Source organism: Temnothorax curvispinosus, unplaced genomic scaffold (genome assembly GCF_003070985.1).
Source record: "Temnothorax curvispinosus isolate PA1 unplaced genomic scaffold, ASM307098v1 QBEX01006981.1, whole genome shotgun sequence".
Lineage (NCBI taxonomy): Eukaryota > Metazoa > Arthropoda > Insecta > Hymenoptera > Formicidae > Temnothorax > Temnothorax curvispinosus.
The window spans coordinates 217,142-232,172 of record NW_020216761.1 but is presented as its reverse complement, the minus strand read 5'-3'; the positions used below and the strand labels follow the sequence as shown (position 1 = coordinate 232,172).

Here is a 15,031-nt window from a genome sequence, read left to right as displayed (position 1 = left end):
AATACATTTATATAAAAAAATAAAATTTTAACAAAAAAATTAGTGTAAAATTAATAAACAAATAACAAAGTATTAAAAATAGTGATTCATATGTCTTGTGATAAAATATATAAGTGCGAGAACAATCTCCAAGATCCTGTCTGTATAAGAATAAAATAGTTCGTTTAACAGTCGCAGTACGCGCAGATACTTCGGATTAAACGGAGCACTTCTGGGTCTCGACTGTTAACAAACTATTTTATTCTTATAGTCAGGAATCTTAGAGACTATTTCTCTGTCTCTCTCTCTGTCTCTCTCTCTCTCTCTCTCTCTCTCTCTCTCTCTCTCTCTCTCGCGCACTTGTATGTATATTTTGCCACAAAACACACCAATCATCGTTTTCTTAAAAATGTTATTCTGCAATCTTTTTCATCTTTTGTTATTTGTTTATTAATTTTTTCTATTATAATTGTATTTTTATAAATATTTTTCTTTATATAATCCTTTTTAATCAGGGCATATTTTTAATTTTTGCTCCAAGCTTCAAGTACATAGGTAATTTTAATTATAATCCGCATGTTATAATCTCACGCGCGCGACAAGCATTCTTTTTTCTTATTTTAATGCAACGGCGATTCGTCGTGTTGACTGCCGACATGTACGCCAAAATCCATGTAGCACGTCTCGTAACTTAAAACATTCTATTTTTGTTTATACTGCGCCAAGAAAAAAAATGTGAAACTCGTAGCTACAATTACGATACGCTGCGCGTTCGTGCGGGCATCAAATTTTTCAACAAATTTCAGGTCGCCAAATATTACGGTGGACTAGTCGCGGAACTCGCGGAAAATTCGCAAAAGCACGCGCACGTTGAAATGTCAAGCTTTGTCGTTTTTTATTTTATTTTGTTAGATTCATTTGGAGCGCGCATTCCGAAATGCCAGAGATATAAGAAAGACAAAACTTCGCGCGTAAAAAAAGATTTCTTCTGGCGCATATTAGTTGCTTTCCATTTACACTCAAGTGATCTGAGTCACTCAGTTATATGAGTATCTTATACTCAGGTAAGATATGTCATTTTGTATTTATTTTGGTATTTATTTTGGACAAAGCTATCGCATATAATAATACAGGTTCATATAGCCTCACTTTTAATGTGAGTCTATTAGATTCATTAAAGCACATGGTCTCAATTGTGGATAAAACCTCAGTTGAATCTCACTTGCCAGCATGCGAAAAGAACGTGCATTCAACTGAGTTATGACGTCACAAGTGAGAATTATTTGAGTTTTGATGTAAATGGAAAGCAACTATTAATTCATTTCGCGCGGGAAGCGAGAATTTGCGGTGGCGTAAACTTATGCGAATATAAATGAAAAAGTAATGCACCTCCTTGTTGGATGCGCAAGGGCTGAATTTTGCACGGGCGACGGTATGCGGCGAAGGAGTGAGTAATTATACAGTAGCCACTGTGGTCCGTTCTGGAATTTAGTATACATGCACCGCACGAGCGCGTTTCGCAAAAACAGTTTAAAGTAATTGAAAACGACGAATGGGGGAATATCAACAAAGCGAGAAAAGCCAACGATATTTTATCATTAATAATAAAATTACGCGCGTACGATTACGTTTTGTTAAACGCGAATCAGATTTAACGTCTTGTCGTCGGATTCGGGCCGCTTTTCCCTGAAAATGTATGCGCATTATCGTCAACCGTGCATTTATGAGTTACAACACCGATATAAACATTGCCAGTTCGAGTCGGCTCGAAGCGAAGCGTCGATAAAGGAGATGAGAGAACAGATCCATTTCGCACGCGCGCGCGCGCTGTTTAATCCGCGAACATTGCAGGGAAATTCTCATGTCGCGTCGGGCGAGCGTCAGTCGGAAAATGGTAATCGGCGAGCGAGTTGGAGCACACTCGGCGTCATAATGACACGCTAGCTGCTAGCTGCCGTCCCGCTTCACTCCGTTCTTCTCCCCGTTCTCCCCCCCCCCCCCCCCCCCCCCCCCCCCCCCCCTTTTTTCCCCCCTTCCCCCCCCCCCCCCCCCGGGCTTTTCACTTTGTTTTTATCGAGGAATTGGCACCGAACGAACCGTGCAGACAACTGAGAGGACACTCTAACCGTCCGTCCGTTCTCATTGCCGCGAGGCGTCTCCAAGTTTGTTCGAGTTTAATTGAGCTTGAAAGTTTTCCGACTTGTTGTCCGGATCCACCTTCTCGATACCTCCATCTTTTGCCACCCCTCGTCTTACCCCGTATTACAAACTTCGTCTCGGCGCCCGTCCTGAAAAGTCCGGTCGCCACGTTCTCGCGAATGCAAAAAAAAATCGCTCGAATCTCTCTCGATTCACGGTGAAATACGAGTGCCGAAATGTTTGACGTTTCAGTTGATACATCCAGATGAACAAACAAATTTATCGATCTCTCGGTGTCGTATTTGAATAAAATTTTATTAACAATTCGCCACGCGAACGAAAGCTTGTCCGTAAATTCACCATGTATATAGCGATGTGGGCAATTTAGATTAGCAACCGTGGTTGATCTGCGGTTTAAATGTCAGGGCCAACGTTAACGATACATTGCCCGCGTCCATTAATGATGCGGGACGGGGTGTCTGTGGGGAGTGGCGAGCGTGATAAATCAATCGCTCTCGCGGCCAAGTTTGACAGGTACATTACCCGTTGTGTTACACATGTTTTCTCAGCGCGTGGCGATCTGACACACGCCCATTATCGAATTGCGCCGATCGCGGAAATTGGATCGCGATCGTAAAACATGTTGGCTGGCGAATAACTAATAGCCATTTAGCGTCTTGAGAGGAGAGAGAGAGAGAGAGAAGGGGGAAGGGAAGAAGAGGATGATCATTCCCGAACGCGACGCAACGAGAAAGATAGCATGAATTGAAACAGTGAGAGCGAAAATAAAACGCAGTCGATCGACCGATGCAAAAACGCTTGAATAATTCAGCACCGAAATGTCACGGACGGATAAGCTTTATCGCTTCGCGCGCACTGGAATAAATTAATTCAGGATCAATTAAAGTCGCGCTGAATTGCGACGCGCCGCGCGCCGCGCGCCGCGCCGGGTCGGCTAGTGTACCAATCTTTAACGCGAGTTCTGTTTTTCTCGCATATCCGCGATCTCTGCGATCTCGAGCTGGCCATAAATTTTCGGCCAATCAAACGGTCAATCCTTTTCTCCTTATTTCCATAAAATGCGTAAAACTCTACGCTCTTTTCGCAACTAAAAAATTTTCTAGTTTTTTTCAGATTCCTAATTTAATTTTGCACACATAGTATCGCAAACTTCATTTCCCCAAGGAGAGACCCGCCGCGCGACCGCGACGAGTTTTTCGAACTCTGTTACGCGCAATTGCAACTAGTGAATTCCGTTGGTTCACCAAGTCAATTGTTCGGGCACACTTTCAAATTCAGACAATGGGTCCGAGCCCAACGAGAAACTCATTAAACGAATCCATTTATATAAGCAATTTGAGTGCGCGAGGAAAATGGCATTCGCGAGCCCCGGAATCAAACCGCGCAGATAAACCGTATAAATATTATTCACCGTCAACGATAATTACGCTCTATTCACGGCACGCCGTCGAAATTACTTTAACTACGCGATTGTCATGTAAACTTTGTGATTGCGCACTTCGGCGCGTAACGCGCGAGAGAGCGCGCGCGGACGGCTTTTAATTCACCGCTTGTCTTACAATATACCGTGCATTCCGTACTCGCGATTATTTTATTATTTTACGTCGATGTTTACCCATAACGACCAGATGTTGTCGATCCGGACATCGTCAAAGGTCTCGCAATCGATTGTCGTACCCACAACTCGCGAATTTCCATATTTTCATTGCTGCTTGCACCACACACCCGTCAACCGCAACGGCTGTTTTGAAAAAAAGAGAGCGGAAAAAAAGGACATTAAATTTACCCGCCGCTGCCAAACGTCGACAAAACGCACTTTACCGTTAATATCGCTCTATATACTCTATACGTGACACGTGCGTATGTACCGCGAGCAAGCAGCTCGTTCGACTCTCAGTCGAAAGCAGGTGCGCGTAAATTTATCGCCACGACATCGCCATTAAATCGCCTCGCCATTAAATCGACCGCGAGATATCTCTTTCCGACTATGCTTTGCACTTTGGAGCGCGCAACGCCTATCAGCTACCCTGCACCGATCGGTTTCCCGACGCGAGACACGCAGCTTTCCAGCGGCTTTAAAAACTGAACGAACGAACGCGCGCAGGTGTCACCGTCTCAATTATTTGCGCGCTTTTCCCGTGTCGAGCGATTTACTCTCGTAGAGCGTATACCGGATCGCCGTCTCGCTTCTTCTCGCGCGATTCTCGCTGAGATAAAAATAGTCGATGTATAATAAAGCAGAAAATGACTTCTTCGCTGTTGAAATCAGCATATTTCGACATCGGCATTGATGAGCAAATAACGTCATTTAGAATTGCTTTGGACTGTCATTTTATTGAATTCGACATATCATTAAAGGTATAATATTTGCTAATTAATGTAGGATTTATTAATTCGCGTGGACTCGCCGCGAAAACGTGATGTGAATACCGTTTAAATCCGGAATTCAGCAAATATTTAAAATACTCGACGAGAGTACGCGCTCTTTACTAACGGTAAACGTGATCATCAGTTTTAATCGCTATCAGGGTAACACGTTAAAACATGTCAGTGCCTGCTGGCCGTATCCCACGTTCCCAATTTTTCCGTTGCGAGATCCAATAAAGTGGATATTTATCGACAAACGAAGGGATGATTGAACGATCAAAATATTTCATCAAAGTCATGCGAATCGCAGTTATACTCGTATAATATTTACACTCTCATTTATACCAAATATTAATATGTCATTCAAATCAAATGTATGTGTGTGTGTGTGTGTGTGTGTGTGTGTGTGTGTGTGTGCATTTGTACATGTCCAAGCTCATAGAGTCTTTACCTTCATTCCCGACTTATTCTAATGATACAACCAACCGACCGTTGCTTGTTATGTATGCATGTAACTTTTCCTTTTTGCAGCAGAGAAAGTCGTTTGCGCGAAAAAAACATGGACATATCGGTTATAGAATCTTGTTTATTATTTTTTTGCCCAAGGACATTTGCCGCATGCCATTGACATTTTTATTTTAAAAAGTTAGAAATAAAAGAATGAATCCCGCGTATAAACATTTCAAAAAGCATTTTAAAAACGACATACATTTATAAAAAAAAGAAAACAGAAAAAAAAAGATTTTGCTTTACTGATTAAAACAACTTGAACGTGCCAATATCGATAATGTTGACTTTACACCTTTCTGTTGCTTGAGTATCGAAATATCAATTTCGCCTCTCAGGGCGTATTAATTGCAAAGTAGCTAGAGCACCGTCTGCTAATATCTGTTATTATTTTATTATTAATCACGTAAAACTTTCGAAAGGGGTAGTCCGATTACACTTACAGCATAATCACCGTGGCCCGTGACATCGTACGACCGTGGCTCCAGCCCTCGTTACCGTCAAGACATAACAGAATTACCATCGATTCTCCGTAGTTGCTTTTAATTAATGCTATTAATGAACTCAGGGCTAACCGTCGAACGCGCTCGGACTATTCGGCCGGTCCGCGTCGCGCTAGACCGGCATGGTAGTGTCATCACGCGAGTTTGATTGTTCAACGGGAAATTGCGAATTCCATATTTATGACGCGCTTGGCTGAGAGCTCCGTTCGAGAACTTTTAAATAATGCAGACGGCTATTTCTATTTCGTGCAAGTCTTCCGTGGCGAGTTCAGGCTTCGTCTACTCCGGCGAGAGATTTTTTCCTTCTTAGAAGCGTCGCGATCACAGGATTTCCTGAGAACCGACGACGATGACATATGAAAGTTTTAGGCGTTCTGAGCCGATGGCGTACAGCGTATCGCGATAGATGTATAGCTCGGGCTCGAAATATTTTGCGACAGATTCTTTAAATGGCATACGAAGGTCGAGACGAGATGTAGAACGACGAGCAATGTTATCCCCGCGGCACCGAGAAACATAGAATAGAATTAATAACTTATTTAAGCCTCTCATATTTGCCATCGTTGTTGAAATTCCTCGCTCGGCTCTACGATCTTTCACCCCTCCCCCCCATCATCTGTCGCTTCGCTTTGTCTCGACCTTTCTCGTCCGACCTTTTATTTGCGCGAATTCAAATTACGTCGAGCGCGGCTTTTCGCAGTTTGCGCCCAGACGAGGATGCTATTGCCCTTGGAAGATGAGATAAACGCCAGGCCGATAAATTCCATTTTACCCTCTTCTTTATCCTCTCCCCCTCTTCCGCCAGGTTTCGCGACCCCGAAACTCTCTGCTGTCGTTCCACGCGCCTTTAGTCCTTCCATCTACGTCGGATGATACTACTTGATTATACGATAACAACGGACCGGTTGTGTTTAACTTTCGGGTCGGCAAGAGAAAATGAGATTCCCGATTGCCGACGTCGTCGGATTTATGTTAGGTACGTCCGCGACGATATCTCTCGCTGCCCGTGCCATGCCTCGTTCTGTCTTACCGTGAATCTTGTTACCGATAATTACGAGCGTTCCCTTCGTTAGCCGAACATTTTCCTGCGCTCACAGATTTTCATTCGGCAAAATTGTCCTCCAAGACCGAGCTCGCAAATGAGATACGCAGCGATTAAGAGAAATATAGAAACAGACATATAGAACTGTTGAAAAAATAATTGAGATTACAAGCAAAGCTGCACTTATTCGTTTCAGTGACAGCCACGAGAAAACTTAAAAAGTGTGTAAATTAGAAACTTGCAGAAGCTTTATAAGCAAAAAAATTATGAAGAAGCAATGTGCAAGTTTCTAATTTGCACACTTTTTTATTTTTTTTTATAAAATAGACAATAAATAAAGAAACTAAATTTGAATACAAATTTGACATTTTCTGGGAAAAAGGATTGATAGAGGGCCAGCTCAGTAGTACAGGTGGGGTTTTACAATTGCGCAATGTCAACCCGATGTTGGCTTTAGGAGTTCAGATTCTGCAGTATATGCAGTATTTGTTAAGAATTAACACTTACAGATTCTTTTTATTGTTACGAGATTATATAATAAGAATTTTAATAATAAGAATTTTAATTCGACAAAATCCTTAATAATAGCTTTTAATACGTAAGAGAGCATGAAAGTTAAGTTATTTCAAGGAGACGATATAATTTAGATAGCTTTAATTTTAATATAAGAAGAGACACAGTAAGACAGTAACAAGAAGACATATAAATCTTGCCGATTTGAGCGGTATTGACAGCAAATTGTGAGTTATCAAGAAATCTATCAAGAAATAATAATGCTCACGACATGGGTAACCGCTTATATATATAATTTGTATATACACTTATTTCTAATTCTGAAAAAAAACCGCGTCTCGCTAAAGTCGTTTGAAAAATTAATATCATAAAAGCGGGCACTTTTTTTCCTGGCGCTATTCGGGAGCGGAATATACCGCGCGGATTTCGACCGCGTTCCTGCGAACACTCCACTCCGGATAAAGAGCCGTTAGGAAAATATTAACTCTACACAATAAACATTTTATTTACTCGTTGCACGGCTGCGCCAACACGAGCGTATGCGTTCAAAGGAAAAGTTTCATTGGGACTATATTGTCGATCGTGTTATTTTTTCCGAAACTTGTTTTCCACTTGCACGTTTGCTGCCCGTCGCTGCTTTCCACCGTTGAAACAGTTATGATAAATTGGATAAATAACTGTCGATAATGAAATTAACAAAGTGACATGTTGAAAGGAGACGTTGAGAGTTCAACACGGTTGAACTCTTTGACGGCGTAAGTTAATATTATATCTATCAGTCTTTAATAACTATTAGGATATACATAATTATAAATCGAACGTTTCGACTCCGCTTTGAGTTATCTTTAGCCATGCGGTAACAATTAAATCAAAATCATCTCACGTTTTGCCGGCGAGAAATAAGTGAGTAACTTCAAAAGTTGATAGTCTAGAAATAGCGTGATTTTCCAAGCGAGGAAATCCAAGTAAAACTTAGCTAATGATCATAGTTTATTATATGATCGAAGTTAAAATGATAGTAATAACTTGAACAAAAAGAGAAGTGAAGTCACTTACCCACCAGCTTAGAGAACGTGAGAATAAGCATTGAAGCTGCGGTAAAAAACATCGAGAAGCAATACAAATTGTAAGTAGAGAACGCCGTTACAATTGAGACAATGATACACTTAAAAGACAATCCTGATTCCAAATAACAACCGTCTCGTCCGACTGTCCAACCAACTCTCACTATACAATTTAAACGGTATTGTAGGTGAAGGGTTAAGAGTAGGAAGAATTTAAAATTGATTACAAAGGCAATACTAAAATCAAATTCAACGATTAAATCATGAGTAAATTAATAAATAAACAATTTAAAATAATGACCGGAGTAAAATTAAAAACACTAAAAAATGACGACAATTAAGTGACAATAATGGGCGAGGTTTACAATTTATTTAAAATTGAGACGTATACATGGTGTAGATATTCAATGTCTGATTGTAAATTAAGACCATTCTTCTGAAGTTGAATGTGCGTCATTTCGGAAATCAAACGTTTTGATAAAAATTTTTCATTGTCTAGCATTTTAACATTCTCGCAATTAAATTCATGTTTGCAGTTAATTCTGTGTTCTGTGATGACAGGAGAAATGGGTGTGTGTTCTCTCGAATATGGTAATAATGTTGAAATTATGGTTTTAAGTATAATATCATCGTTCGTCTCACATAGAATGCGTTACAATCCTTGCAGAATATTTTATAAACATTTTTCTTTGAATATGATTGTCAGAAAATCTTTATGGGCCTTGATAAAGCCTTTAAGTTTATTGAAACTAAAATAAAATCTGGCATCGATATCTTTGATAATGCTCTTGAATTTTTCCGAAATAGTAGGACATACGGTATCGTGAACCAAGATAGTTTGATTTTCAGTTCATTAAGAAGAGACCATTATTCTATTATTAATTGTGTCATGTATAAAATTCAAGAGATAGTCGTTATGTAGCGAAGTTTCAATTATCAGACTGAAAACGTCCAATTTATAATTATGTATCCTTATAGGTAGTATTTATTAAGGATCGATATAACTTACACATCGTCAACCGCGTTGAACTTTCAAAGCTCCCTTTTTACTCAGTTATTTATTTATGTGTTATTCAGTTATGATAAAACTATATATATGTTATCACTAATTATCCCAGCGAAAATATTTGCTAGTATTAATTGCTCTATAAATCGGTTAATAAATTTTATGTCCCGAATGTCCCATTTTCTCGATAATGTTTACAATCAATTTTATTCGTGGTCCGTTATAAGAGCGACAATATTAAAATTTATAGAATAGCTCGACGTTGCGCCACAGAACCAACATTTATTCAAGCTATCATGAGCGCAATTATTGCGAGAAATTCGTAAACAATAAATAATTTGATTAAGTAGACATAAAATGTACAATCAATTTTTTTTTTAGCAAATTTTTTTTAGCAAATTGTTGTTGGAGGTTATGCTATGTTCGATACCAAAAAAGTGATTTGTTTACGCGAAGACACGAGAGACGTTTTTACGATGGAAAAATACGCAGACAATGGAATAAAACATTGAATTCGTTATAGTCGCGAGAAGAGAATCTAAATGTATACGGCACGTAAATCGATTAGCCGAGTTTAGCTTTTGAAAAAAAACGCGAAAATTATAAAAGCATCGATAAAATACGAACACGCGCGCAGTACGCGTTTCTTTCTATTTTCGTTTCGCGATATAAATCGTGCGAATGTTCTAAAAGTAGCTGCGTCGCAAAATTAATTCAAGATATTTCAAACCAAGTAAAATCCAATTATAATTTTAATAATAATTTCTAATTTAATTCTAATTTAATAATGTAATGTATGGCGAGACCCCGTTAGTTTTCGCTTTTTTTCATCACACAAATTGTATTTTTGTATTAAAATTGTATTTTTGTCTCGGTGTAACGAGCGGAAAAAAGAGGACGTGCGTCACTCGCGTCACCTTCGCACCTCAACGTCACGAGCGTGATCGCGCGAGAGCCGTTCGATCGTGAATTATGCGCCGTTGAGAAATTGTTTGCGGTTACCGGGGTTGACACGCGACGCCCCGGCCGTGTTCATGACATGTATTCGAAGATGACGCGAAGGGACACAAAATTTGTTATCGCGTCACAGGGGAGAGCATTCGCGAAGCCGAACGGCCGCGACCGTCGCGTCGCTTTTTATTTCTCTCCCTTTCTCCCTCGCAGTCTTCTCTCTCGTGCATCTGCATCGACCGCACAGGAGGCGAGAGAGCGAAATACCGTCTCGACGATTTTTATGAACGGGTAGTTTTTGGCGCGAATAAAACACCGTGCGATGAACCTCCGCAGTGAAACGGAAAAAAAATTATTCATACGCCTTCCTAAAAATAAAAAGAAAAATTTTGCGCGCAGAATTCGACGGAGGACCGTTTGACTTGTGATGCAGTTTGACTCTTCTATTTTTTATTTTGTTTGTCGATACACATTGATCGATCAATAAATTGATGCGCCCGACGAGAATTCCGGTTATTTATTAATGCCTAAGACAGATATGTATTTATGAATATAAATAGTAACATAAATATAACAATAGTTCAGTAAAAGAAAAACAAGACATACACTAATGTGTAGAACTACAAAATAAAGTGGTCACTTAACATTGATGATCATTCATTGGGGTAAGCTTCATTCGCAGCTATAAAATGGGCACAATTGGTAGCTGCCAATAATAAAATATGCAAACGCACCGCGTATTTCAAATTATATTTACGGGGAGCCGCGTATTTGTGCACGCGCGTGTGTACATTTCAACTTCGAGATGATTTATCGCGAATGGCTTTCCAACAATTCGACGGGTTCGACGATTCTTTCTCGCTCGCTTCCCCTTTTCAGCTTCCGTCAAATTGGTCACGATGGAAAAAAACTACAAAAGAAAGAGGCCGCCCGCGTTCGCTCGTAAGATATTATCGCGTGTGGCAGTGTACGAATCGTTTAACTTTTGAAACCTGCAATAAATAATTTTTTTTATTAATATCAGCTTTCGCCGTCGGTGATAAGAACGTGGATCCGTGCGCGAAATTTTTGCAAAACTGAATGATTGCCGCCTGCAAATGTCGAGAACGAGATATCGATCTTTATCGTGTATAATAAAAGGTTCAGAATAGAACAACCTGGTTTACGACGATACGTAATTATAGCACGTATATCATTAGACACGCAGACTGATTTTACGTGATAATCTTATAACAATTTGCGGAATACAGTACTCGCCTTTTAATTCACCGCGTTACGAGGCCGTGACCCATTTGTCCCGCGCGGCGCGCACGTGAAAATTATCGAACGTAAAGCAAACGCGGAGAATAGTTATGTATACCGTCATACTGCGCCCCGTCGCTCCCTGTCTCCCTCCGGGGAGATTAGAGCCGATTACCCCACGAAATGCGTACGCGTTATCAGGCGCAGCCTCAGGTGTGTTGCAGCTACTTCACGTTAAGTCGGTCTTGTCACGCGACATGGTCTACGTATGTCATCGGTAATTGCGTGGATTTAATGTCAGTAAATGCCACGGCGCCGAATATCAATCTCACCGCAAATGCGGTTGCCATGTTAATCAGGCTAATATTAAAGCTGCATTGTATAATTAACGCTCTTGCTGATGAAAGGTGTTGAACCGTTTTATATCCTCGCGCGAATTGACGAGCTCATTCGTGAAAACGAGTTGAAATTTGGGTAAAAATCGTTAAAATTTGAATTATTAAATCAAACGAAAAAAAAATCTCACGAGTGACTGAAAATCCGAGAATTCGCCGAAAAGACGAAATTTCAAATTTGAACATCAGCGACAGAGGGAATTCGTGTGGACGATCGATCTCGGTGGACGTTCGGGAAAGCGTTACGCTCGGTCTATCAAAATCACGATCTCAAAGCTTATTGCGGCCGGTTTTAAAAACGCGAAGGAAAAGAATTGTTGACAAAACGGCCCGCCAGAGGAATACTCGGCAAACGTTGTCGTTTGTCGTTTGCGAACTATTTGAGACGTAACTACGCGTACATACACGGGCGAAAGAGTCTCCATGAGACCGTTAACGGTCGAGAGCCGTTAGACTCTCGTTCGATTTCCTCTCTTCTCTTTCGCTCTTTCCCTCTGGTGCTTTTCTCATTATTCGCGGGTAATCGTATCCGCGGCGCAATCGCACGCGACCGGGTCCGTATAATCGAGACCCAAACTCGCAGTTTCGCCGAGTGGCTGTTTCGCCAGAAGCCCACAAACCGTGCGTGAACACGCGCATTTACCTTTTTGCACCTACAAGCAATTACGTTGATCCAACGATTATATTCTAATAATCCTTTTTTTTCTTATACCTCCCCCCTTTCTATACAGTAAAAGTATTAAAGTCAACGGCAACAATCGGCAAAAATAATCTATTATTTTTTCTCACGAAATTACATAATATTTTCAGTTTTATTTGGCAAACACACGACTAATCCCATTTGCATCAATCTAATGCGTTACTTATATATAATAGCTAGAATTTATATATCTCTATCCTGGGATTTATATCTCTCACGTCGGGATAATCGAAAAACTCCGTTCGCAAATATGGCAGACGGCGCGAAAACAGTTCGGAGGAAGTTTCCGGTTAGCTGAAACTTACCGCCGATATTCGTCTTCACTTAAGCCAATCTCTAACTCTCACCCCTTTTCTCTCTCTCTTTTTGTCGCAGTGGCTCGGTCTGGGCATCATGGCAGTGGGCGTCTGGGCATGGACCGAAAAGGACACCTTCAACAACCTGTCCCGCCTCACGAACGTCGCACTCGATCCAGCATTTATCCTCATTCTAGTCGGTGAGTATCAGAGCTTTTTTTTCTCTTTTTCTTCTTTTCTCTCTTCTGCTCATTTCGCGACTCTCAGAGACGCACGGAGAGTTATAATGGCTCTCTTCGAGTGGTACTGAACTAAACTTTAATTTTAGGATTTTCTACAAAAATGTTCTTAGGAAATCCTAATTATAAATACGTACGATACAAACAATGCTTTACTTCAATGAAGAGTGACAGAGATTTTAACTCATTTCGTGAAATTATTATTGCAATATATTGGTCGCTTAAAAATATCAAACATTTGAAGAAATTACATCGGGACCATTAATTAAATTAATGCATAAATAGAACAGATATTTAATTAAAAGCGCTAACTTTTAAAAATTATTTCTTTAAATCTTCAAGTATAAATTCCAAATAAGAGATATATTTGTCATATCTAATTTTTCAATTCAGAAAAATGTAAAACAAAAATATTAGCAGCATAAAGTGATTTTTGTGGCAGAGAATGAAAATGAACTGTAATAAAAGAAGGAAACTACTCCCCATAATGCGCCGACTGATCATAGTAAGAATCGTAGTTTTCCGACATTTGGTGCCTTCCCTTGGCGGGGTGTCGGCGATCGCAATTTTTCCTCTCAGGACTGCCTGCAAAGGGGCTATCGTTTCCGTCGGCGGAACCATTTCGCACAACCGCGCGGCCATAACTTGATTTCTGTATTAACGCCACTCGGGTGGTCTCGTAATGGTTGCCCGGAGGACGACATTCGTTCTAATTCGTCCGCGATATTTCGCGCGCTTCCTTCACGCGGAAGTCGCGTAATGCGCCGACCGACAATATAGCGCGGATTTGTAATTTGGATAAGATCGGGGAATTGTAACTTACCTCTCCGAGAAACGAAGCTCGGAGCGAACCGGAAATTAAGGTGTCTGCATAATCGTAAATTTTTCGAATAGTTTAAGTTCTCCGAGAGAAACAAATTTGTTAAAAACCGCATACTTTCTAACTTTTTCTCTCTCTCTCTCTCTTTTTTTTGCTCTTCGGACTCGGCAAAAAGAATCCGTCAAAGTTAAGGTCGCGAATTCCGGAACGTCCTATAGATGCCTTTCGGAAACGAGGAATTTAAAGGAGCGACATAACGTAGAAACAGGACTATTTACCATTTCCGCTTCTTATAATCATTCAACCGAGACTCGTAGCAGATAGAGATATACATATAGCCATGCCGCGGTGCTTTGAAATTCAGCCTCTGTCTGAAGTTGAAATTCAATATCTCATTGTCTTACATTATTTAGGCACGCGCTCTGCGCTTCGCTTTTCAGAGACCTCTGTACAATTGCGTACGTTGGAGATTTGAAAAATTTTCATCTCGATAGTCTGATTTATGGAACGCTTCTTTCCTAATGTGTTAGAGGGCTAATAGTAAAAAATTAATGTGGTACAAGTAATAGGAAATTTATTCATTTTAATTATTTTGGAAAAGAGAGAGGCAAGAAAGACGGCGTCCTACGTGTTATTATAACAAGATAGAACTTTGAATTATTCTTTTAGCGCTCTACGAGACGCGCTTATTATAATACCGTAAATAGCCTTTTATGTTCGCGGATGTTAGTAATTTTATTCATTCACAACTGACAATTAACAATTACATACAATTTTTTTCTTTCCGCGAGCGGATATAGTTTCATTTACCAAGTAAACATTTATCAAAACGTTTCATGGAGCGTGTTTGCAACATAATAAGCCCATTTCAATTAACAGAGAGAGCGCATCAAACGAAGTGAGAATGAAAGAATGAGAAAAAGAAAGAGAGAGAGAGAGAAAGAGAGAGAGAAAGAGAGAAGAAATAATCGGTAGTTTCCCGGGTGAATCGCTCTCTTGTAAACGTAAACCATGGGGTAAATTAGGTAGAATGATGGAATGAAAAATAATGTCGGAGTTGTATAATCATAATGTATAAATGATACCACGTGCGTCCTCACCGAATACGAGGTTTTACGAATCGGAGTCCCAAAGGCAACGACACAATTCCCACGCCACGAGGGTGGAAGATAAGCTACGTACACGCGACATTACCGGCCATTACAGGGTGCGTTTTGCGCGAGAGGAAAGAGCTTTTTGTCGGCCGC

General features: G+C 40.3%; 1 protein-coding gene across 2 annotated transcripts in view; it reads left to right on the top strand.

The window, feature by feature from the left end:
- The first annotated feature begins 12,799 nt into the window (after nt 1-12,799).
- Nucleotides 12,800-15,031, top strand: part of LOC112456582 (tetraspanin-17-like) — a 28,179-nt gene continuing 25,947 nt past the window's right edge. For both annotated transcript variants that reach the window (XM_025019232.1, XM_025019233.1), the window contains exon 1: nt 12,800-12,925. In XM_025019232.1, coding sequence (XP_024875000.1) covers nt 12,823-12,925 — 103 coding nt within the window. In that variant the 5' untranslated portion in view covers nt 12,800-12,822. The remainder of the gene's footprint in view (nt 12,926-15,031) is intronic.